A 24,739-nucleotide genomic window follows, 5' to 3' on the forward strand; every position below is an offset into this window, starting at 1 on the left:
TTGGTCTTGCTTGGTGGTGCCCCTTGCTTAGTGGTGTTGCATACTCTGGGGCCTTTCAGAACAGGTGTATATATACTGAGATCATGTGACAGATCATGTGACACTTGTGAATACATATGCATGCACCACTTTTCCATAGTTTATTTCTTCAAAAAAAAATCTACAATTTTTTTTCATTTCACTTCACCAATTTGGACTATGCTGTGTATGTCCATTACATGAAATCCAAATAAAAATATATTTAAACAACAGGTTGTAATGCAAAAAAATAGGAAAAAGGCCAAGGGGGTGAATACTTTTGCAGACACTGTATATATTATTGAAAATAATATATGGGGGATTGTAAATGATGCAGACAATTACAATGATACAAGCCACAATCTATTTGCAATATTAAAGCTGATCCACCCTCTAAAGAATACAAAAACAATAATAACTATAACTTTGCCATGAAATGAGCAGCAGCGGTACAGAACCATCACTAGCCCGGCACATTAGACGGCACATTCCTCACTCGCTAAATGCACAATTAAAGAGCCAGATGCACAATTAAAGGGGAATTACACTCACTTTTAGTTTTCTTGCAGACCTCCAAAAAAATGATATTCTAATGTAATTTAACCATATATATGGACTCAGAACATCCAATTGAGTTGTTTCTCTATGAACAATTGTAATTTTGAGAGTGAAAAACTATCTAAAACAAGGAAAAATAAAACTGAGAAAACAATCTGGGGAAAAATCACAGATTTGATAGGGACCCCTTCCAGTTGTTAATTAACCATTATTTTACCAGGTATATTGACAGAAAACATAGTGCTCTTCTTTCTCTTGTACACTAAGGACCCGGGGTTGGATGGAGGCATGTTGGATGGGTGGGGTTGGAGGAATGGGATGGGAGGTTGGGGGTGGAGGCCCACTTGTTTTTATTTTCTTATCCTGTTTGTACTGAATGTATTATTACTTACTTAAACTCTGTATGTATTTTTCTTCTTTTGAGTGACAGCCTACGGGTATATGTTTTATAAACATAGAATTGGAAACGGAGAATGCACCGCCCCAACAAAAAAATAACAAAACAAATTAAATGTAGGTAAAAAACAGACTTCCTTAACAATCTGCATCTTCTAAAGTCTCAATAGCCCAAAGGCCTTCTGGTTTATTCTGTGTATTAGGTGCAAGAATTATTGTTGAAAAGGAAGGTGTTTTATCCTGTTTACAGCTGTCAGCACAGAATAAGTGACAGAGGGCTCTCACATCTAGTTCTGTACTCCTGCTTACTGTCTCCATCCTTTTCCCCGTCAGGTATTGCGCCCAGAGGTAACATGGTGCTGAAGCCGGCTGAGTTCATCGTGGAGACAGTGGAGGCGGGGCTAGGGGAGGTGCTGGTCTATGTGGAGGACCCAGAGGGACACACAGAGGAGGTGGGGCACACTCACTCACAGTAACCCTTAACTCCTCAATCCCTTACTCCTCCATCCTGAAGATGCTGTTCATTTGACCACACAGTTCCTCACATTCAGTTTCTATTTCTCCCCTTTCTCCGGTTCCGGCCCTCTCTTTCTGTTCCAGGCCAGAGTGATCCCCAACAATGACAAGAACAGGACGTACTCTGTCATCTACCTGCCCAAAGTGGAGGGCCTTCACAAGGTAACATACTTACAGTACCCGTATATATATATATATATATATATATACTGGAAAATATTTCAAATCTCAGTTTATAAACATCAGTAGTATAGGATTTCCTCCAGCTGTCTAACAGGGGTCTATCCATGTTCCTCTCCCCAGGTGAAGGTGCTTTTCGCTGGGCAGGACATAGACAGGAGTCCCTTCGTGGTGAGTGTGTCCAAAGCCATGGGAGACCCCAACAAGGTGCAGGCCAGAGGACCAGGACTGGAGCCTATAGGCAACGTGGCTAACAAGCCGACCTACTTCGACATCTACACAGCAGGTAACACACACATACACATCTGGGGAGGACCATGTTCATGGTATGGAAGTAGATCATCTATCTACCTTTCCTATTGAAATCCCCTAGTTTCGTCAATAGGGTCGTAAGTAAATATAAGGATCTTTTAGAATGAGCATTAGCTTTGCAATATTAGCTGATATTTATTCCTTCAATCATGATGACAAAGTACATGTATGTATTTGTTCTCTCTAATGGCCTCCAGTGTTACCTCTTTTTCTGTCCCCTGAACACACAGTAGAAGGTGTTAGTTCATCTCTTTTTGTCCCCAGGTGCCGGTGCTGGAGACGTGGGTGTAATCATCGTGGACTCCCAGGGCAGAAGAGACACCGTGGAGATCATTCTGGAAAACAAGGGGGACAGTATTTTCCGTTGCACCTATTGTCCTATCCTGGAGGGGTCTCATGTTATCTATGTGACGTTTGCTGGGCAGCAGATACCCAGAAGCCCTTTCACCGTCCACATCTCAGAGGGTAACACACACACACATCCCTGTGCGCGCGCACACACACACACACACACACACACACACACACACACACACACACACACACACACACACACACACACACACACACACACACACACACACACACACACACACACACACACACACACACACAGATTTTGTTGATTGTACTGACTTTTTACATCCACTATGTGACTCCCTCCCTCTTGTTCTAATCTGAGTAATATTGAGTATTAATGTCTAGACTGACCTCACTACTAGACATTTGATCTCCATAACAGACAGTGACATCCTGCCATAACAGACAGGCCACCGGCATGGTATTTTGGGTTCTTCTGAAAATTGTTGAGTTAGGGTTGGTGAACTCTTGGTTTGTGGGAGGACTCTGGATGGGTTCTGAGTGTCAGGGAGGGCAGGGTTCTAAGCTGTGGATTCTGGTCGTTCTCCAGAGTGATCCTGTCCTGTTCCTGCGTGTGTGTCATGTCGTTGTTGTTCCTCCATGCAGCTCCACCGAGCTCCCTGCCCCCCGGCTCTCCGGTGCAGATAGTGCCCCAGTCCATACGCACCCCACCCACAGACAAGGCCAAGAGAGTGCCCCCCCCAACACCGCCCAAACCCAGGCGACCAAGTTAGTACAGGCCTGCCCGTGGAGGAGAGACTGGAGCCTGCCTGCGCTAGCCTTGTCCCCCCTAAACTCAAAACTATAGCACCAACCCCCTTGACGCACCGCACCAGGGGGTCCCCACCTTGATGGCATGTGCTGGCGCTTAGCCCTCTGTGGCTTCACCCCCCCCCCCTCCCCCCCTTCATCCCAGGCAGCTTCCAAAGAGCGAGAATGAGAGGGAATGAGTGTGTAACTGAAAGAAGAAATGAAAGGATGAGAGAGAGAGAGAGAGAGAGAGGAGAGAGAGAGAGAGAGAGAGAGAGAGAGAGAGAGAGAGAGAGAGAGAGAGAGAGAGAGAGAGAGAGAGAGAGAGAATGCAAGAATGAAAATGAAGAGAGTGAATGGGAGAAAGAAATGCAGTTCCTCCTCATTTTAACAACAGTGGCAGCATTATCCATTCATGTGATTGGCTGGTTTTGGACGGTCACCTTTACAGACGCTCGGCAGGTCTTCGAAACACAGAGGTCACACACTTACAGTACATCACCTGCTTCATAAATAGAAAAATATTTGACTACTGCATATCAAAAACGTTATCAAATAATCCCACACACGTTCATTTGATCCAGTTTGTAGCTCACTTTGGCTTAATATCCTGTAACACATGTGATTTGATTTCTTCCACGTGTGACATTAAATTGACTTTAGAACAGAACTAACGAGTAACAACACCCACGAATTAACAAAAATAGATTTTTAACAAAACAACAGCACCCTAGTGTACCATAACACTGTTTTTTTTAATGATAGATTCCCAATTAACCCAGAAACAAACAGTCTTGTTCAAGTCAAATGGAAATCGATGGTCTTAACCTTTGACTTTTGTTTCATTTGACGAGAGCGAAAGTCAGCGTGACCGTCCAGACGTGTGCGAGTCTTACATACCTCATTACACTGTCTGCTCATCATCCTCATCTTCATCCCCCCCAGACCAAAGCAAACGCTCTGTGTTGTCAGCCATTTACAATTTAATATTTTCTGACTAACACTGAACATGCAAATGCTCCTCCATTTTTAGCTTCACTTTTACCTGACATTTTTCAAAAGCTTTTTCATAATATAACAGAACAATAACATTGTTTGTCTTCATAACCCATTCTAATAACAGCCTCTCTATTAAGAGGTTTTCCATAAATCTATTTGAGGTTTTTTTCAGTTATTTTATTTTCCTTGTTTTTCTTTTGGTCATTTATTAAATTTAGCGGTCTAAAATGATGATGAATTGGGAGAGTTAGCTGGTTATTTATTCCTAATTTGATAAAAATGCTGTAATGTTTTCTGTGGCCGAGGCATTTTTACAGTCCTATTACAGCACTGGTAATTAGCTAATTGAAAGCCTGCAGAGTCATAAGTCAAGATGTTAGCATAGTTATGCTAGCTATATTTCTTTGGAATATTTTGCCATCTAACTAGAGTGTAACGTCATTGTATTCAAGCGCATAGAGATTATTCCAGAAACATTTCAACGTGTCTTTTTGTTTTCATTCTGCCAATCTTATCCATTCAAGCCCAGTGTGTTACAGTAACCCGCCTTTGTTCTCTGTCTAGCTGTTCTGCAGGTTTATAACTTCTGTTCAATGTCCATCTCTCCTGTTGCTTCTTCCCTGGTAGCCCATGCAGACTGTAGCCCATGCAGACTGTACCCCATGCAGACTGTAGCCCATGCAGACTGTGCTTCATACACCACCATTCAACCGACTAACTAACAGCTAACCTCTGCAGCAACCTGTGTGTGTATGAGTGTGTATCTTGTTATCTTCTTGTCTAACCGAGTTACCCCCTCGGTGGTCCCACAGCCAGCAACCCCAACGTGTGCCGGGCCTCAGGGAGAGGTCTCCAGCCTAAGGGGGTGAGGGTGAAAGAGGTGGCCGACTTCAAGGTCTACACCAAGGGCGCCGGCAGCGGAGAGCTCAAGGTCACCGCCAAGGGGCCAAGTGAGTGTGTGGATATGAGTGTAATCTTTCATGTTGTTTATGACTTGTCACCACATTCATTTATTGGTTTCATAAGGGCATAAATACTCTTCATGAAATGTAATGGTTTACAATGGTCTAGTTGTGTGACTAGCCGTTGACCTCTGAGCTGCTGTGTGTGTGATCTGTTTGTGACTCCCTCAGAGGGACTAGAGGAGCCTGTGAAGGTGCGTGACACGGGAGAAGGGGTGTATGAGTGTGACTACTACCCCATCATGACTGGCAAATATACCATCACCATCATCTGGGGCGGACAGACCATCCCACGCAGGTGAAACCCTGTCCTCCCCCCTATTCTGCTGTGGACACAACCACATGAAAGCTATAAAGGCAGTGGGCTGAACCTTTAAGGGATTTCCAATTGTTGAAATAACTTAAAGGAGCCGAAATGACCTGTAATGAGTCATGTTATGAAGCTTACATTCCTGCATTCCTCGGAGGTTAATAGCTGGGGGGAGGGGGGGTGGAACTGGAAATATCACTGTCCAACATCAATTACGTACATTTTACTGACATTACAGTCAATGGGGCTGACTAGACCACTGACTGTACAGTATGTGTGTCTATGTATGTCTGTGTCTGCATTAACTTGTATGTGTGCGTGTGTGTATTCCCTGCAGCCCGTTCGAGGTGGTGGTGAGTGAGGACGTGGGGCCCCAGAAGGTGAGGGCGTGGGGGCCGGGCCTGGAGACAGGCATGGTGGGGAAGTCAGCTGACTTTGTGGTGGAGGCCATCGGCACAGAGGTGGGAACTCTGGGTAAGTCTGACAGACGGCTGTTAGAAGAGAAAGACCCAGGATAACGCTGCAGAATACTGTCTCATTAATATATTGGCCAGAGGGGATGGACTCTTTTCCACTGAAATTCTGACATGACTGTCAGGCAACTTACACAGATTCCATTTCTCTCACACACACACACACACACACACACACACACACACACACACACACACACACACACACACACACACAAGGCTGTCTGTGATTTTTAGCAGTTGGAGTGATTAAAGCCCACATTTTGGGGGTCACTTGTCACGGAAACCAGCACAAGGCCTGAGGGCTTCCTGTTCCTGTCACATGATCAGTCTGACCTGCCAGCTGTGGGAAAAGGTCATGACCGATTCACCTCATCACAGTTATTATATGAATTAGGATGAACTTACTCTTATTTCTCTTCTACCTCCATCAGAAGCGACAACAAAACCAACCTGCCAATATCTCTTAGTCTGTTGCCATCTATGCCTGTTTGTGTCTTTGCTGCCAGTGTATCGGTGTCTGTGTGCGTTTCTGTGTGTGTGTGAGCTTATATCTCTACCCACCTCTATATAATGTGTACCTATATCTCCCTCCCTGTCCCTGTTCATCCCCAGGTTTCTCCATCGAGGGCCCGTCGCAGGCTAAGATAGAGTGTGATGATAAGGGCGACGGGTCATGTGACGTACGTTACTGGCCCACGGAGCCTGGCGACTACGCTGTTCACGTCATCTGTGACGACGAGGACATCAAGGACAGCCCCTTTATGGCCCACATCCTCCTCACAGCCAATGACGTGTTCCCTGAGAAGGTTAGACCCCACCCCTTCATATTTACCATACCAGCTTGCCAGCCTGTAGAACGAGAATATTAAAGTGACGTAACAGTAAGAGAATGGTAACATACTGTAATAGGGACGTAATAATGACATAAAGGCTATGTAAAGATGACATAACAGCATTATGAATACCCTCTCCTTGCAGGTGAAGAGCTATGGCCCAGGTCTGGAACCGATTGGCTGCATTGTCAACAAACCAGCAGAGTTCACCATTGATACAAGTAGAGCCGGCAGAGGCCAGCTGAAGATATACGCCCAGGATGCAGAGGGCTTCCCCATAGACATCCAGATCACAGAGAACGGAGACAGCACCTTCCTCTGTGTCTACATTCCCACCAAGCCCATCAAACACACCATCATTATCACCTGGGGAGAGGTCAACGTCCCCAACAGTCCCTTCAGGGTAAGGCTGACCACCCATCTAACAGACTGTAGACAAATACCTGTTTGGTCAAGGGCTTTCCAACCCTGTTCCTGGAGAGCTACCCTCTTGTAGATTTTCATTCCAACCCCCATTGTAACTAACCTGATTCAGCTTATCAACCAGCTAATTATTAGAATCAGGTGCGCTAGATTAGGGGTGGAGTGAAATCCTACAGGACGGTATCTCTCCAGGAACAGGGTTGAAGAGCCCTGTGGTAGATACACATACAGTACATACATACATCACTTACTGCGTTCTACAGCATATTCAGACTCTAGAGTGCATTTTCAAAGATAGTATACAGCTTTTTACAATGTTCTGGTACTAGTAATGTATGTTCATTGCTGTGTGTGTGTGTGTGTGTGTGTGTGTGTGTGTGTGTGTGTGTGTGTGTGTGTGTGTGTGTGTGTGTGTGTGTGTGTGTGTGTGTGCATGCATGTGCGTGTGTGTGTGTGTGTGTCAGGTGACCATCGGAGAGGGCAGCCACCCAGATAATGTGAAGGTGTACGGTCCAGGTGTGGAGAAGTCAGGTCTGAAGGCCAACGAGCCCACCTACTTCACTGTGGACTGCTGCGAGGCAGGACAAGGTTAGATGCAACAGAGAAATACAACACATAGAAGGCTCTTCACTACTCAACGTTGTAGCTGACAGTTTGCAACCTGAATGGGTGTTGTTGAGTGAGTTCTAGCACTGATGAGTATTTTCTTGCCATCTGCCTTCTCAATGTTAAACAATCTTACTTGTTTTTTCCACTCCAATTCTTACCCCCTTCCTGAATTCCCTAATCCTGGACCCCTTCACTCCCATTCCCATTCCTCAGGGGATGTCAGTATTGGCATCAAGTGTGCTCCCGGCGTGGTGGGTCCGGCAGAGGCTGACATCGACTTTGACATCATCAAGAACGACAACGACACGTTCACAGTGAAGTACATGCCCCCCGGCCCCGGACGCTACACCATCATGGTGCTGTTCGCTGACCACGTGAGAGAAAGAGAAACTACACCACCATTTTGAATTTTTAGCTTAATTATTAGGAAACCAGACAATAACAATGACCCCACTTTGACCCCTGCCACAGGAAATACCCATCAGCCCTTTCAGAATCAAGGTGGACCCCTCTCATGACGCTAACAAGGTGAGGGCGGAGGGACCCGGACTCAACAAGACAGGTGAGACTTCTAGTAATCATGATAACAAGCCGCCGACATGACCAATAGATCAAAATCACATACAATAATGTAAACTATGATGCTATAATGACTATAGAGTGACAAAACAATGGACATCAATGTCCAATTCTGGTGTTTTATTTAATTCTATGCTAATGACTGTTAATACAACTGATTACTGGATCAGTTGTATTGATCATGAATGTCCCTCTGTGTGACAACGTCTAGGTGTGGAGGTAGGTAAGCCCACCCACTTCACCATCTACACCAAGGGAGCGGGCAAGGCCAAGCCTGAAGTGCACTTCACCGGAGCAGCCAAAGGGGACGCTGTCCGAGACTTTGAGATCATTGACAACCATGACTACTCCTACACCGTGCGCTACACTGCAGTGCAACAGGTATGAGTTCACATAAGGCCAAGATTCCTCACAATCTCGTTAAAATCTGTATTGTTTGAAGTATTTCCTGGCTCCTCTTTTTGGATGATGTGTTTTTGGGGTTAAAATGGGGAGGAAGGCCTTGGTAAGAGGGTGATTGAAATGTTTAGGCTGCAGAAGTCTGTATACATACACTATTGTTCAAGAATTTGGGGTCACTTAGAAATGTCCTTGTTTTTGAAAGAAAATGTTTAGCCTTATATTAGCCTTATAAAATGACACACTTGGATTAGCTAACACAATGTGCCATTGGAACACAGGAGTCATGGTTGCTGATAATGGGCCTCTGTTAGCCTTCATTTCTCAGAACAAGAATAGACTGATGAGTTTCAGAAGAAAGTTCTTTGTTTCTGGCAATTTGGAGCCTGTAATCAAACCCACAAATGCTGATGCTCCAGGTACTCATATACATCTATAAGTCTATGCTAGGTAAAACTCCGCCTTATCTCAGTTCACTGGTCACGATAACAACACCCACCCGTAGCACACGTTCCAGCAGGTATATCTCACTGATCATCCCCAAAGCCAACACCTCATTTGCCCGCCTTTCCTTCCAGTTTTCTGCTACCAGTGACTGGAACGAATTGCAAAAATCGTTGCAGTTGGAGACTTTTATTTCCCTCACCAACTTGAAACATCAACTATCTGAGCAGCTAACCGATCGCTGCAGCTGTACATAGTCCATCTGTAAATAGTCCACCCAATCTACCTACCTCGTCCCCATACTGTTTTTATTTTATTTACCTTTCTGCTCTTTTGCACACCAGTATCTCTACTTGCACATCATCATCTGCTCATTTATCACTCCAGTGTCGATCTGCTAAATTGTAATTATTCGCTCCCATGGCCTATTTATTGCCTACCTCCTCATGCCTTATATAGACTTTCTTTTTTCTACTGTGTCATTGATTTGTTTATTGTGTTATTGGCTTGGTATTGTTTACTCCATGTGTAACTCTGTGTTGTTGTTTGTGCCACACTGCTTTGCTTTATCTTGGCCAGGTCGCAGTTGTAAATGAGAACTTGTTCTCAACTAGCCTACCTGGTTAAATAAAGGTGTTCTCAACTAGCCTACCTGGTTAAATAAAGGTGTTCTCAACTAGCCTACCTGGTTAAATAAAGGTGTTCTCAACTAGCCTACCTGGTTAAATAAAGGTGTTCTCAACTAGCCTACCTGGTTAAATAAAGGTGTTCTCAACTAGCCTACCTGGTTAAATAAAGGTGTTCTCAACTAGCCTACCTGGTTAAATAAAGGTGTTCTCAACTAGCCTACCTGGTTAAATAAAGGTGAATAAAATAAATAAAAATACTCAACTAGTCTAAAGAAGGCCAGTTAAAATAAGCAGGCTACAATAGTCATTTACAATGTTAACAATCTATACACTGTATTTCTGATCAATTTGATCAATTTGACACAAAAAAATGTGTTTTTCTTTCAAAAACAAGGACATTTCTAAGTGAGCCCAAACTTTTGAACAGTAGTGTATGTTCAGTATGTCCATATGTCATACTATAACAACCACATTCATCTTTTTCTGTCTCTGACTGTCTTCCATATCCTCTCTCTCCCTCTCTCTTTCCCCACCATATCTCTCGCTCTCTCTTTTCCGCCTTTCTCCTTCTCTCCACCTCCCCCCCCCCCCCGCCCTCCATCTCTCAGAGTAACATGTCTATCTCAATCTGCCACGGCGGTGACCCCATTCCCAAGAGCCCCTTCAACATCACTGTGGCGCCGCCCCTTGACCTCAACAAGGTCAAAGTTCAGGGGTTGAACAACAGTGAGTACCCCCCCCCCACACGTACTCTCATTTTACTAAGAAACTGACCAGGAAGTAAACTACTGTTCATCACCTGGAAGAGTTTGACCTCATGTCATCCAACACATTTGTCTTCCCCAGAACACACAGCCACAGGTAATACGTTGGCCTTCTTCTAACTTCCTTTAAGAGGTTATATAAAATCATCTGGCCCTCCCTCGTGATATTCAAAACTGCCAAGGAATAATTTGGCCGATGCACCAAGGACAGTATAGTATTTGTTTTGTATGATGGCTTGGCTCCATAGTCATTTAGAAAATAATTATGATCCCTTAGGTATCTAATCATTTCAGTCTGTTAAATTAAAATCTATTGTTTTCACTTTGCCAAACAGGAATCTATGCTATAGCCCAGCCTGATACCCTGTGTGTGTGTGTGTGTGTGTGTGTGTGTGTGTGTGTGTGTGTGTGTGTGTGTGTGTGTGTGTGTGTGTGTGTGTGTGTGTGTGTGTGTGTGTGTGTGTGTGTGTATGTGACCTACAGAGGTCGACGTTGGGAAGGATCAGGAGTTCACAGTGAGCACGCACGGCGTCGGTGGCCAGGGCAAGATGGATGTGAAGATCACCTCACCCTCTCGTCGGCCAATCCCCTGCAAGCTGGAGTCTGACACGGCCAACGAAGTGCACACTGTGAAGTACATTCCCCCTGAGGAGGGCCCCTACAAAGTGGACATCAGCTATGATGGGAACCCTGTGCCTGGGAGCCCCTTCACCGTGGAGGGGGTGATGCCCCCAGACCCCTCAAAGGTAGGATACACCTGAGATGAACACACACACACACACATACACACACACACTGTGTACTGTACAGTAAGCACTGTAGAATACATAGTGCAGCTGAGATTACATCACCAAAAGATTGAGTGGATAAAGCGAGTGTGTTTTACACTGAGCTCTGCTGGAAGGAATGTTCAGACATTTCACAACTCCGTGTGCTGCTCTATAGAGCGATGGGTCCGGTCTGCATGGGGTTAGATGGTAAGGAAGACCTGGCCTTGATCCAGTCTGCATGTACTGTATCAGTCTCTTTAGGGCCTGTAGGGTCGCTGTCCTGGTGGTCCCGTGGAGAGCTATAGGGAGGAACTTCCATTAGTACATGACTTAAGGAGGCTTCCTGTCTGATGACAAACATCATTGCATTCAGTTTCCATTTAACAACAACATCTGTGAGGGTCTAACTCAAAACCCAGTGTGTCCCATCTTAGTAGTGAGTATCTCCCCCCTCTCTCTGTCCCTGTCTATCTCCCGTTCTCTCTCCTTCTCTATCCCTGTGTTCTTGTCCCATCCATCCTCTTTCCCAGTTAGTCTTTAGTATAGTAACGTCTTCCCTTGGCACAGTTTCTCCATACTGTACTATTTCCCCCCCTGACTCTCCCCTGGTCCGCCAGAGTCAGACAGACAGGTCCAGGAGCAGTAGAAGTGTAATACAGTGATAATGAAACATATTCATCACTCTGATCACCTGGGGGCTGTTTGCTTTGTCCAAGAGTCATCCAGAGAGTACCAATCATTAACCAACGCCAGGAGGTGTGTGTGTGTGTGTGCGTGCGTGCATGTGTGTGTGTGTGTGTGTGTGTGAGAAAGAGACAGCGAGAGATAGTATGTGTGTGAGTGAGTTTTTACGTTTAGTCGCAGTTGAGTCAGGCGGTGAGGTCACTGCTGTCCCATGTGGGACTGAGGCGTTGGACCATAACACACCTGACCCCCTTCACCAGATGTTCCCCAATACGTCATCCTCCCTCCCCCTCCCCACCGCCAAACAGGAAGAGCTATATGTCAGTCACTTGACTGCGCCATCACTCTCGGAAGGCATTACTGGGAGGGTTTAGAATGCGCCGGTCATGCAGAGAAAGAACTGAAATAGTTATCGTGGTCATAGACATATGCATTGTTAATGTTGGTCAGATGCAGTCATCTTTCAAGCATTTGGCAGATGAGACTCCTGTAACTTCTTCACTTTTGATGGCTCTATTACTGAAATTCCTAAAGCGCTTAATATTGCGTGCTTCATTTTATTTGTAACATAGAGCACCCATTTCGATCTAATCACCCCCCCTGTTAGTCTAATGGTTTCTCCCCCTGCTGTCTCTCAGGTGCGTGCCTATGGCCCAGGCCTCCAGGGGGGCATGGTGGGTAAGCCGGCCCCCTTCGCCATTGACACCAAGGGTGCGGGCACTGGCGGGCTGGGCCTGACCGTGGAGGGGCCATGCGAGGCCAAGATCGAGTGCCAGGACAACGGCGACGGGTCCTGCTCTGTCTCCTACCTTCCCACAGAGCCCGGCGAATACGCCATCAACATCCTGTTTGCCGAGCAGCACATCCCCGGCTCCCCCTTCAAGGCCATGGTACAGTCCGTGTTTGACCCCAGTAAGGTCACGGCCAGTGGGCCAGGCCTGGAGAGAGGGAAGGTCAACGAGGCAGGGTCGTTCGTAGTGGACTGCGCCAAGGCTGGGGACGCCGAGCTGACCATTGAGATTATTTCCGATTCGGGGTCGAAGGCGGAGGTGCATGTTCAGAACAACAGTGATGGGACCTATTCTATCACGTACATCCCACAGTTCCATGGCATGTATACTATCACCATTAAATATGGGGGCCACGCCGTGCCCAAGTTCCCCGCCCGTGTGCAAGTGGACCCAGCCGTGGATACCAGCGGGGTGAAGGTGTACGGACCAGGAGTGGAACCCAGAGGTAAGAACATTCACAAATGTAGATAATTGTCATCATCATCATCATCATGACGATGACGGACAATAGGCTTTTCACTTTGATTGTTTTTCACCGAATCAGAATTCAGGCTTCATTGCACTTATTTGATACAGAATTCAAACAAGGTTTAGGACTTTTAAAGACAGTCTGTAGTTTATATAAGATGCAGTATGTAGCCTACTCTTAACAGTACATAGAAGAGATATTTTCAGAGAGAAAAAGAGTAATATGAATGAAGAAGTTAATTCTTACGGTGCCAAATACAATATAAGTAACTGTCACGTAAAGTTTGTAGCTTAAATCAGAGGCTACCACATCCCTGCTGTTCAAAAGACTCTGGCTGTATGCAAAATGGCACCCTGTTCCCTATATGGTGCAAAATAAGTGCTCTATATAGAGAATAGACAGCTAGTCTAACTCTTGACTGAGTTCAGGCCAGCCATTACATCAAACACAGGGTGAGTGTCGCAGTAAAGCAAAATGAACCAAGAGCTCTGGCCCAGAGACTTCCATCTCTTCTCTATCCCTCTGTCATTCCTTCGTGTTTCAAAGCACAAAAGCAATCTTTCCTGTCTTTATCCCTCCCCTTGCTTGTCCAGCGCTTACTCCGTTGGGGGGCGGGTTCTAAGCTGACATATGGAATTGTTTTAAGATGGTCATATCATGGATCATTTAGCTATTTATTTTGAATTTTACGACCCCTTTAGGTATAAAATATATATATAGAAATCTGTTTATCACTAACTATTGACGTTTACTTTGATTATTTGTGGGGGTTTTCCAGTAGGTGATATATTTTTCTTTTCTTTTTCCTTTGTGATAATTTGGGGTGCTGTCCTGAGGATTTGTTGGGTTGGTAGTGGTTAGTGAATTGAGCCTCAGGCTCTTTTTTGGATACTAATCAGAAGAGGGAATTGGCCTAATTCTGCTCTGCATGCGTTGTTTGGAATTCTTCTCTGTACTCTTAGGATCCTCTTAGAGAATTCCTCATGAAGTGTTTGAGTTTGGTGTTTGTCCCATTTGTCAAATTCTTGTTTTGTAAGCGGACCCCACACTTCGCTGCCTTATAGTGCAATTGGTTCTATTGTTGATTTGAATATTTTGAGCCGGATCCTAATTGGTATGGGTAATTTGAAAGATATTTTAATGGCATAGAAAGCCCACCTTGCCTTGGCTTTAAGTTCATTCACAGCCCGGTTGAAGTTTCCTGTGGAGCGGATTTTTTTGGTCCCAAATGTGTAGGTGTTTGTGTTCCACATCAGTGGAGCCCAGTACAAATGGATATCGGTTTCCCTGTCATCTGGATCTTTTCTGGAACATATAACATTTTTGTCTTTTTGAGATTGAGTGTCAGGGTCCAGGTCTGACAGAACTGTTGCAGATGATCTAGTTGTTGCTGTAACCCCTCTTTTGTGGGGGACAGCAGCACCATGTCATTTTTGCCAATTCAGTAATGTATATATTAAATAGACTTGAGCTCCGGTTGTCCCCCTGTTTCACTTGGGAAAATAAATGTGTATGTTTATTTCCAATTTTGACTCTATTTCTACACTTTGATTTGATGACGTAACACATGTTTTTCTACCCGCACCACTTTCTATTCATTTGAGAAAAATGTCTTCATGCCAGATTAAATGAAAGACTTTTTGGAAATCCACAAAGCAGGAGAAATGTTTTGTTTTGATTCTCATATGTTTAACATTTAGGGTGTGGAGGGTATATCAATTAGGGTGTGGAGGGTATATCAATTAGGGTGTGGAGGGTATATCAATTAGGGTGTGGAGGGTATATCAATTAGGGTGGGGAGGGTATATCAATTAGGGTGGGGAGGGTATATCAATTAGGGTGTGGAGGGTATATCAATTAGGGTGGGGAGGGTATATCAATTAGGGTGGGGAGGGTATATCAATTAGGGTGTGGAGGTTATATCAATTAGAGTGTGGAGGGTATATAAATTAGGGTGGGGAGGGTATATCAATTAGGGTGGGGAGGGTATATCAATGAGGGTGTGGAGGGTATATCAATTAGGGTGGGGAGGGTATATCAATTAGGGTGGGGAGGGTATATCAATTAGGGTGTGGAGGGTATATAAATTAGGGTGGGGAGGGTATATCAATTAGGGTGGGGAGGGTATATCAATTAGGGTGGGGAGGGTATATCAATTAGGGTGTGGATGGTATATCAATTAGGGTGTGGAGGGTATATCAATTAGGGTGTGGAGGGTATATCAATTAGAGTGGGGAGGGTATATCAATTAGGGTGTGGAGGGTATATCAATTAGGGTGTGGAGGGTATATCAATTAGGGTGTGGAGGGTATATCAATTAGGGTGTGGAGGGTATATCAATTAGGGTGGGGAGGGTATATCAATTAGGGTGTGGAGGTTATATCAATTAGGGTGGGGAGGGTATATCAATTAGGGTGTGGAGGGTATATCAATTAGAGTGGGGAGGGTATATCAATTAGGGTGTGGAGGGTATATCAATTAGGGTGTGGAGGGTATATCAATTAGGGTGTGGAGGGTATATCAATTAGGGTGTGGAGGGTATATCAATTAGGGTGTGGAGGGTATATCAATTAGGGTGTGGAGGGTATATCAATTAGGGTGGGGAGGGTATATCAATTAGGGTGTGGAGGTTATATCAATTAGGGTGGGGAGGGTATATCAATTAGGGTGGGGAGGGTATATCAATTAGGGTGTGGAGGGTATATCAATTAGCGTGTGGAGGGTATATCAATTAGGGTGGGGAGGGTATATCAATTAGGGTGGGGAGGGTATATCAATTAAGGTGGGGAGGGTATATCAATTAGGGTGGGGAGGGTATATCAATTAGGGTATGGAGGGTATATCAATTAGGGTGGGGAGGGTATATCAATTAGGGTGGGGAGGGTATATCAATTAGGGTGTGGAGGGTATATCAATTAGGGTGGGGAGGGTATATCAATTAGGGTGGGGAGGGTATATCAATTAGGGTGTGGAGGGTATATCAATTAGGGTGGGGAGGGTATATCAATTAGGGTGGGGAGGGTATATCAATTAGGGTGTGGAGGGTATATCAATTAGGGTGTGGAGGGTATATCAATTAGGGTGGGGAGGGTATATCAATTAGGGTGGGGAGGGTATATCAATTAGGGTGGGGAGGGTATATCAATTAGGGTGTGGAGGGTATATCAATTAGGGTGGGTAGGGTATATCAATTATGGTGGGGAGGGTATATCAATTAGGGTGGAGAGGGTATATCAATTAGGGTGGGGAGGGTATATCAATTAGGGTGGGGAGGGTATATCAATTAGGAGTGGGGGTATAAATGTTGTCTGAAGTTTGATCATTTGGTAAGAATTCAATTAGATTTTTGCTCAGGACATTGTGTCATGAATATGCTGTTCATGATGGCGCAGAGTATTTTTTTGCCAGGTTTCTGTTTACACAAATGCCACGGTAATTGATTGGATCAAATTTGTCTCCATTTTCAGTCCTTGGTTCCAGATGTCAGGGGAATAGCCTACACTCAAAACCTGACTACTAGAGTGTGGCAGTGCTAAATTTGTGGTCTGTGTATTTGATCATTTCCCTCCCTCCCTCCCTCCCTCCCTCCCTCCCTCCCTCCCTCCCTCCCTCCCTCCCTCCCTCCCTCCCTCCCTCCCTCCCTCCCTCCCTCCCTCCCTCCCTCCCTCCCTCCCTCCCTCCCTCCCTCCCTCCCTCCCTCCCTCCCTCCCTCCCTCCCTCCCTCCCTCCCTCCCTCCCTCCCTCCCTCTCTTTCCTTCTTTCTCTCTCTCTGTCCTTTCTCTCCCAATCCTATTCTCTCTCCCCTATCTCTTTCTGTCTGTAGAGGAAGGAAAATAAACTGACAATTAGCCGTAGCGACCTGACAGCTTGACTGACATTACTGGCCTGCACAGCCCTGTCTGGCTTTGATTAGACTTGGACGATCCTGATTGGCCATGTCTGACAGTGAGGGGTTGTAATTGCTTTGTGATTGGCTGGATGTGTTCCTGATTGGCAGTGATTGGCTGGGCTATTAAAGCCAGTGGAATCGATACTGCAGACGCAGACGTGCGGCTTGCAATGGAGGTTTATGTTAACTCAGACAGACCTTCTGTCGAATTAGTCTCACCTTAGATCCCTAGGGATAAGTTCTAGATAGAAAGGGGGGAGAGAGAGAAAGAGAAATGTGTGTCTATCACATAGAGAGAAAGAATATGTGATCAGAGTGCAGGAGGCTGCTGAGGGGAGGACGGCTCATAATAATGGCCAGAACGGCGCAAATGGAATGGCATCAAACACATGGAAAACATGATTCATGATCCACTCCAGTCATTACCACAAGCCCGTTCTCCCAAATGGAGGTGCTACCAACCTCCTTTGGATCAGAGAACGAGGGACAAAGACAAAAGTACAGACAGACAGACAGACAGATAGACAGACAGAGACAGACAGACAGATCACCTGTGAGAGACAGACAAATCAACCAAGCTCCACATACATACTGTATCTGTGTTGTCCACAGGGGTCCTGAGGGAGGTGACCACCCATTTCATTGTGGATGCCCGTGCCAAGAGCAAGACCGGGGGCAGCCATGTCAAGGCCCGCATCGTCAACCCTACAGGCGCCAACACAGACGCCTACATCACTGACAAGGGGGAAGGCACCTATAGAGTGGAATACACTGCCTATGAGGATGGTAAGGCTGAGTCATGCATCTGCACCAATAATGTGATGTACATTCTATCTAGAGGACATTATGATGGAGCAGAATATCAGGCACAATGTATTATCTACCATTCATAACACCAAAACTCATTGGAAAGTCATTAGGTTGCCTTGGATGTTATTGTACCTGAATGAGCCCAGAGCCGCCTCAGTACACCCATCTGATTGACTTATAGCCCCTCTGAGGCCTGAAGTGAGGGAGTCTGGGTAGCCTTGGGGCTCACCTTGTTTTATGAATGTTTTTCCAGCATGTCGTAATTCCCCAAAAACAAACCAAGTGGCTTTCATAAAACTAACTTTTCCCCCTCCCCTTTAGCCATGGGGAAAAGAGCCAAGCTCAGCTGTTCTGCCCTTCATGACTTTAACATACTCTAGCCTGCCAGGAAGCAGTGTGATTTCTCCCAGTGTAGGCCCCTTGGCGCATATTCACCAAGTGGCTATGAGTAGGAGCACTGATATAGGATCAGTTTGGGGGGGGGGGGGGGGGGGGGGGGGTCTGATCGTAGCTCAGCACTCATACTGTGATATAATTTGTGAATATTTGTGAGTTATTGAGAAGTGGGAGGGGGTTGATGTGTGCATATATAGGCCCAGGTTGTTGAGGACACAAGAGGGAAGGAGAGCACACACTTTGAGATCACTTGGAAAAGGGAGAGAGAAGATCAGAGAGCCACACAGAACAGAAAGAGGGAGAATAAGGTAGAGAGGGGAGAGAGAGAGAGGGAGGAGAGAGAGAGAGGGAGGAGAGAGAGAGAGGGAGGAGAGAGAGAGGGAGGAGAGAGAGAGGGAGGAGGGAGAGAGGGAGGGGGAGAGAGAGAGAGAGAGAGAGAGGAGGGAGAGAGGGGGAGGGAGGGAGAGAGAGAGGAGGGAGAGAGGGGGAGGGAGAGGGAGAGAGGTATTAGTAGCCAGTGTAGGGGATGTCTGTTACGTTGGGGGACAGAAATACGCAACCTTGTGGCAGCCTCTTTGACATCGACTTTTCAAAATGAAGTTCACACACACATACAGTTTTTGTAGCAGCTTAGTAATCTAATCAGTATTCCCCTAGCGATGGCCACCGTGATTTGTAGTTGAGATTGGGTTTTTGGAGGTCACACTGCTTTCAACAGAAAGTAGTCCAATGTGCTTTTGTGTGTGTGTGTGTGTGTGTGTGTGTGTGTGTGTGTACTGTCTTACTGTGTGTGTGTTCTCTCCCTGTGTGTGTGTTCAGGGATGCACCTGATTGAGGTGCTGTATGATGATGTGGCGGTGCCTAACAGTCCGTTCCATGTCCCGGTAACGGAGGGTTGTGACCCCAGCCGCGTCAGAGCCTACGGTCCTGGTCTGGAGGAGGGCCTGGTCAACAAACCCAACCGCTTCACTGTGGAAACCAGGTACACACACTAACTTACATATGTAATCATCATCCTTACCATGTGGAACATAAGGCTTCTATCAGAGAGCTGCATCCTTTTGTCACTCTGGACACAAACTGGGGTGAAAATGAGATGGTTGAAATGGGGTGTAAGTAGGGTGAGAAAGGTTAAATGGTGTGGCAATTTATTTTCTCAGTTATGAGATACTGGTTTGTTTCAATTCAGCATTTAGGTAAAACATTCTTCTCTTCTCCCTCTTCACCACCCCTCTCTCTTTCTGTCCCCCTCTCTCCGTCCCTCCCTCCCCATCTAGGGGTGCTGGTACAGGGGGTCTGGGTCTGGCCATCGAGGGTCCATCAGAGGCTAAGATGTCTTGTAAGGACAATAAAGATGGCAGCTGCAGTGTGGAGTACATCCCCTTCACCCCGGGAGACTATGACGTCAACATTACCTTCGGAGGCTTGCCCATCCCAGGTACTTTGTGGAAAGAATTTAAACTATTCTTGATTGGGTTGATGAAGAGTTTTGTTAGTGTTATGGAAGATGTTTTGATTGGTCTCGGCTTTCTAAAAGGTACGTGTATCGATGTACACTAGACCTGTATATACCACATGCTATAAGTATGGAATGAGAATGTTTCGCTTGGTCAGAGAGGATGAAATGAAGGGAGATGTTTACTCACGACGAAGAGAGGAATTTTTGTATGGAGGTCAAAGAGAGTGTAATTGCTAATTTGTGAGGTGAGGTTTATTTGATTGAATAGAAGTTTTGTAATGGCTAGCTTGTTACGAATGCACTGATATAAGTGGACGCATGTGGCATTTTGGCAACTTTGAAAAAATATATGTTTATTGGAGTTGTGCATGTCATAGAAATAGAGGAGTCATCATGGATATAACCAGTTTTAGCATGGACATTGCCATTGAGGGCTTCCCAATGACTGTATATATGAATGGACAAAACCATTGATCATGTGACACCTTTCATTCCTATGTGAAGACTCAATAGTGCTTGGAAGTCAAATTTAGTCCGTTAAGATGGCATCTCATGTAGACATAACATGAGCAGTTTCAGCTACTCCAGGAAGTGACGTTGCATGCTAACTCAGTGCTCCCCCCTCATTGAGTAACTCAAGTTGAAGGCCAGCCGGGGTACTGGAGGCTGCCTTTACCAACTAAATTACCCTTACAACTTCTTCTGTGTGCAATTTTAAAATAGTCGGTTCAAGGACAGACATCTGTTTTATTTTGAAGCAATTATTGGAACTATGATTTTCTTTAAATTTCTATGGCCTGTTGTAAACATGCAGATCTGCCCTCTCATTGGCTAGAATGGTCCCATCTGATCTCGTCTTCCCCTGCTTGCTTTCCATCTTTGAGGACATGTATTTCCATTGAGCGGTCACTCGAATATCTTGTCAATACAGGGCCTGTTTAAAACATGCTGCAAGTATGTAATGAGAATGTTTTGTTTTGTAAGGGCTTTCAAAGAGATACATAAACCAATGAATACTCATCAATGTACACTTAACCTGTATACCTATAAGTGTGCAATTCCATCCTGTTTGTGTGTGTGTGTGTGTGTGTGTGTGTGTTGCAGGGAGTCCTTTCCGTGTGCCAGTGAGAGAGCTGGTGGACCCAAGTAAGGTGAGGTGTTCAGGTCCAGGGCTGGGTAGTGGAGTCAGAGCCCATGTTCTTCAGACCTTCACTGTGGACACCAGCAAGGCTGGCCTCGCCCCTCTGGGAGTGGTGCTGTACGGACCAACTGGTAAGAGGAGAGAGAAAGAGAGAGACACACACACACAGACACCCCCCTCCCTCCGCACACACCAAATAGCTTTCGTTTTAAGGTTTCAGACTGTGATCAATATTTAATTACTTCCCACCTCAGGAGTGGCTGAGCCAGTGAACATCACAGATAATGGAGACGGAACACACACAGCGACCTACACACCGGCCAAGGACGGCCCGTACACCGTGTGTGTGAAGTACGCTGACCAGGAGGTCCCTCGCAGGTCAGAACAGCAGGAGGAGGAACCAAACTGTGATCACAGAGAAACATCTTTGATGTTTTCATCAAATCTTTGTACTGACTACGCAATGTTTTCATCCCTCTGTCATTCTCTCTTGATGTTCTTTTCCTTTCTTGAAGTGGAAATTCAGTTGAACTGAAACATTTAAATCCTTGAGAGATTGAAATCTTATGTCTTGCTTGATCTTTCATAAACCGTTCAGTTGTGACACTCCTTTCTTTCAAATGATGTTTTTCTCTCTCTCTCTCTGCAGTCCGTATAAGATCAAGACATTGCCTGCTCATGATGCCAGTAAGGTGCGTGCCAGTGGGCCAGGTTTGAATGCCCAGGGTGTGCCTGCCAGCCTGCCCGTGGAGTTCACCATCGATGCCCGCGATGCTGGCGAAGGTTTGCTCACTGTGCAGATACTGGTGAGTCACCTCTTCCTCTATCACTTCCTCTCTAGACAGGAAACTCTCATACACTGTGAGCCCAGCCATTGAAATCCCTATTTAAAACTTCAAATACTTTTTATTTGACCTTAATTAAGATGATAAACATCTCTTCAAGCTCCCTGTTATGATTCATACTTATTACCAATGTGGACATTTCTAACTTATTTTCTTATTGTGTGATTAAAAAAAACAAAAAACATGTCAAGTCAGCCCCTCCACCCATTCTACCCATTCCTTTATCTCTCCCCCTCCCTGATCTGGGATGTGGTTGGGTTGTGGCTGTGATGTGTCTGCCTGTTGACTTGTCTGCAGGGTCCGGATCGGTCCAGGCGCGAGGCCTCAGTGTTTGTGGAGGACTGGGGCAGGAGGGTATGGGAGAAGCATATAGTCAAGGGGACCATACCCTTCAGTATTCTTAAGAAAGGCTCCGTAAGGCCTGCTCTTCCTTATTCTGGCCTCTTCTCTTTCACCCCTCCCGCTGTCTGCCGTCTCCCCTCGCCCTCTTCTTCCCTTTTCGTCCCCTTCCTCCCTAGTCCCCTCGTTCCTTTATCCCTTGTCTTTTTTGTACTTGCTGAGGACCCTGGGAGGATTATTTTGTCATCTCTGTCTCCTTTCACTCTCCTCTCTTCTTACTGTGAGAGAGGAGGGAAGGGATTGTAAACCAGATCAAAAGAGATTGTAGACCAAAGTTAAAACAATGCATAAACAAAGGATTAACTTGACTCCCTGGCTGAAACTTCACTGAAACAATTGTGGTTCTGTGATGAGTTGGGACAATACACATCAGTACAGGGAGGAACAGGGATCTCTTGGATGTTGGATGTTTGGAAGTGAACGTTTCTCCTAAGCAGTAGTACACATGAAAGACATTCTCCATCCCCTCAATGTCCCTCCTCCCCAGTCTGTGTGGACTGACCTCCATTGGGTTTGGCTAATTGGCTAATGTGGTTTTCTTTATCCCACTAACTGTAGAAAATGGCGCTTCCCTAAACACAGCACCATCCATTTTCAAAGATAATCACTCCCATTGTTGCATTGTGCACAGATTAGTGTAGCGTCATGTTGAAAAGATGACATACATAGAAAAGTCACAGTTTACATGAGTACACCCACTCACCCACTCATACCATATCCCTATACCTGTAGGACCCAGAAGGCAAGCCGAAAAAGGCCAACATCCGTGACAACAGAGATGGGACGTACACAGTGTCCTACGTACCAGACATGGCAGGGCGCTACACCATCACCATCAAGTATGGAGGAGACGAGATTCCCTACTCACCCTATCGTATCCATGCCCTGCCCATTGGAGACGCCAGCAAGTGTCTGGTCACAGGTCAGTGAGAGGACTACATGTAAATGTATATCTAAACTGTATATCTCTATGGAGGAAGGCCTGGATAATCATTGCTCTGATGGAGTAGCTTGAGTGGGTTTAACCCATGAGGCACCATAAACGATGGTTTTATTTTCTATTTACAGTTTCCATCGGAGGACATGGATTGGGTGAGCATTTCTAAACATGTTAATTCTTCTGAAAACTAGCATGCATATCAGTATATGTACAGCATGTGATTATATTGACTTGATGTTAGTAATGACGGGATAGTTTCAGTAGTTTTGTATGGTCTCCTTACATGTCAATCACTCTTGACAGGTTCAGGCCTCGGACCCACCATCCAGATCGGCGAGGAGACTGTCATCACCGTGGACGCAAAAGCTGCTGGGAAGGGAAAGGTGACCTGTAAGGTGTCGACGCCAGATGGGGCGGAGCTAGACGTGGACGTGGTGGAGAATTCCGACGGAACTTTTGATATCTACTACACGGCTCCGGAACCTGGGAAATACGTCATCACCATCCGCTTTGGAGGAGAACACATTCCAAACAGCCCCTTCCACGTGGTGGTGAGTACTTTCTGGTACTACAGTGCGCACGGAATCATGGGTACTGTAGTCCTTACCTGAATTTGTTGGGAAAGTGGTGTTTGTTTGTCAAAGTGTTGTGGGATCTCTAGGCTGGTTCCCATACTGTAGGTTTGACTCATATCACATAACAATAATTACAAACTGTGTGGTTTGAGCCCTGAATTCTGATTGGCTGAAAGCCATGGTATATCATACCATATACAACAGGTTTTTTTGTTTTTTGTTTTACTGCTCTAATTACGTTGGTAACCAGTTTATTATAACAATAAGGCTCGTCTGGGGTTTGTGATATGTGGCGAATATACCACGGCTAAGGGCTGTGTCCAGGCACTACGCGTCCAGGCACTACGCGTCGTGCGTAAGAAAAGCCCTTAGCCGTGGTATATTGGCCACATACCACACCTCCTCGGGCCTTATTGCTTAAATGTATTACACAGTTCTATGATAACATAGGAGTTGCGCATGGTGTGCCACTTACATGAACCTACGATAATCCTGGAGGATTACTATAACTGTGTACGCATGGTGATTTGTAAGTTACCCATAGAAATACGATGAGTAATTCGTCGATTTCTATGACGTTTTCCTAAACGTGTGTCTTACCCTCCCCACCAGGCCAGTGATACCGTCCCTATAATAGAGGAACCGTGTGACAAGCTCCAGTTACAACAGCCCTACCAGGCCTACCAGGGCTACCCCCCTCACTGGGTATAAACCTACCCCAAACCCCGCCTCACCCCACCCCACCCTGCCAGCACTTACCTCCACCTCACCTCCACCCTCGCCTTCAGCTTACCCACCTCCTTCATATCCCAATGTCATGAGTCCTACTTTACTTTCCATGCACATCTCAAAAACTGTGTTGCTTGTCCTCAGATGCTGCTCGCAAAGAATCATTGTATGTCCACTTCATTTCTGTTGTGCTTGTCTACTTTATGGCGATAGCCATTGAGCATCTATATGTCTGTTGTGTGTGCGCGGGACGCTTTCGCATCGCATTGACTGTTTTTCTTTCAGCTTATCTTCATACCGCTCAGGCCTTCAAAGCCTGGACTCT

General features: G+C 45.6%; 1 protein-coding gene across 12 annotated transcripts in view; it reads left to right on the forward strand.

The window, feature by feature from the left end:
* flncb (filamin C, gamma b (actin binding protein 280)) overlaps positions 1 to 24,739 on the forward strand; it is a 96,726-nt gene that overhangs the window by 59,866 nt on the left and 12,121 nt on the right. For 3 of the 12 annotated variants that reach the window (XM_031831813.1, XM_031831814.1, XM_031831820.1), the window contains exons 5-32: positions 1,306 to 1,424; positions 1,573 to 1,650; positions 1,792 to 1,954; positions 2,245 to 2,445; positions 2,947 to 3,069; positions 4,902 to 5,039; positions 5,223 to 5,349; positions 5,699 to 5,835; positions 6,450 to 6,643; positions 6,816 to 7,073; positions 7,558 to 7,681; positions 7,916 to 8,076; positions 8,174 to 8,264; positions 8,493 to 8,662; positions 10,362 to 10,479; positions 11,001 to 11,263; positions 12,610 to 13,207; positions 17,733 to 17,906; positions 19,146 to 19,308; positions 19,604 to 19,764; positions 20,890 to 21,057; positions 21,181 to 21,304; positions 21,576 to 21,732; positions 22,069 to 22,185; positions 22,903 to 23,092; positions 23,239 to 23,262; positions 23,414 to 23,661; positions 24,298 to 24,390. In XM_031831813.1, the coding sequence (XP_031687673.1) occupies positions 1,306 to 1,424; positions 1,573 to 1,650; positions 1,792 to 1,954; positions 2,245 to 2,445; positions 2,947 to 3,069; positions 4,902 to 5,039; positions 5,223 to 5,349; positions 5,699 to 5,835; positions 6,450 to 6,643; positions 6,816 to 7,073; positions 7,558 to 7,681; positions 7,916 to 8,076; positions 8,174 to 8,264; positions 8,493 to 8,662; positions 10,362 to 10,479; positions 11,001 to 11,263; positions 12,610 to 13,207; positions 17,733 to 17,906; positions 19,146 to 19,308; positions 19,604 to 19,764; positions 20,890 to 21,057; positions 21,181 to 21,304; positions 21,576 to 21,732; positions 22,069 to 22,185; positions 22,903 to 23,092; positions 23,239 to 23,262; positions 23,414 to 23,661; positions 24,298 to 24,390 (4,682 nt within the window). The remainder of the gene's footprint in view (positions 1 to 1,305; positions 1,425 to 1,572; positions 1,651 to 1,791; positions 1,955 to 2,244; positions 2,446 to 2,946; positions 3,070 to 4,901; positions 5,040 to 5,222; positions 5,350 to 5,698; positions 5,836 to 6,449; positions 6,644 to 6,815; positions 7,074 to 7,557; positions 7,682 to 7,915; positions 8,077 to 8,173; positions 8,265 to 8,492; positions 8,663 to 10,361; positions 10,480 to 11,000; positions 11,264 to 12,609; positions 13,208 to 17,732; positions 17,907 to 19,145; positions 19,309 to 19,603; positions 19,765 to 20,889; positions 21,058 to 21,180; positions 21,305 to 21,575; positions 21,733 to 22,068; positions 22,186 to 22,902; positions 23,093 to 23,238; positions 23,263 to 23,413; positions 23,662 to 24,297; positions 24,391 to 24,739) is intronic. The other 9 variants (XM_031831817.1, XM_031831819.1, XM_031831824.1 and 6 more) reach the window with 5 other exon arrangements.

The sequence above is a fragment of the Oncorhynchus kisutch genome, linkage group LG9, assembly GCF_002021735.2.
Source record: "Oncorhynchus kisutch isolate 150728-3 linkage group LG9, Okis_V2, whole genome shotgun sequence".
Lineage (NCBI taxonomy): Eukaryota > Metazoa > Chordata > Actinopteri > Salmoniformes > Salmonidae > Oncorhynchus > Oncorhynchus kisutch.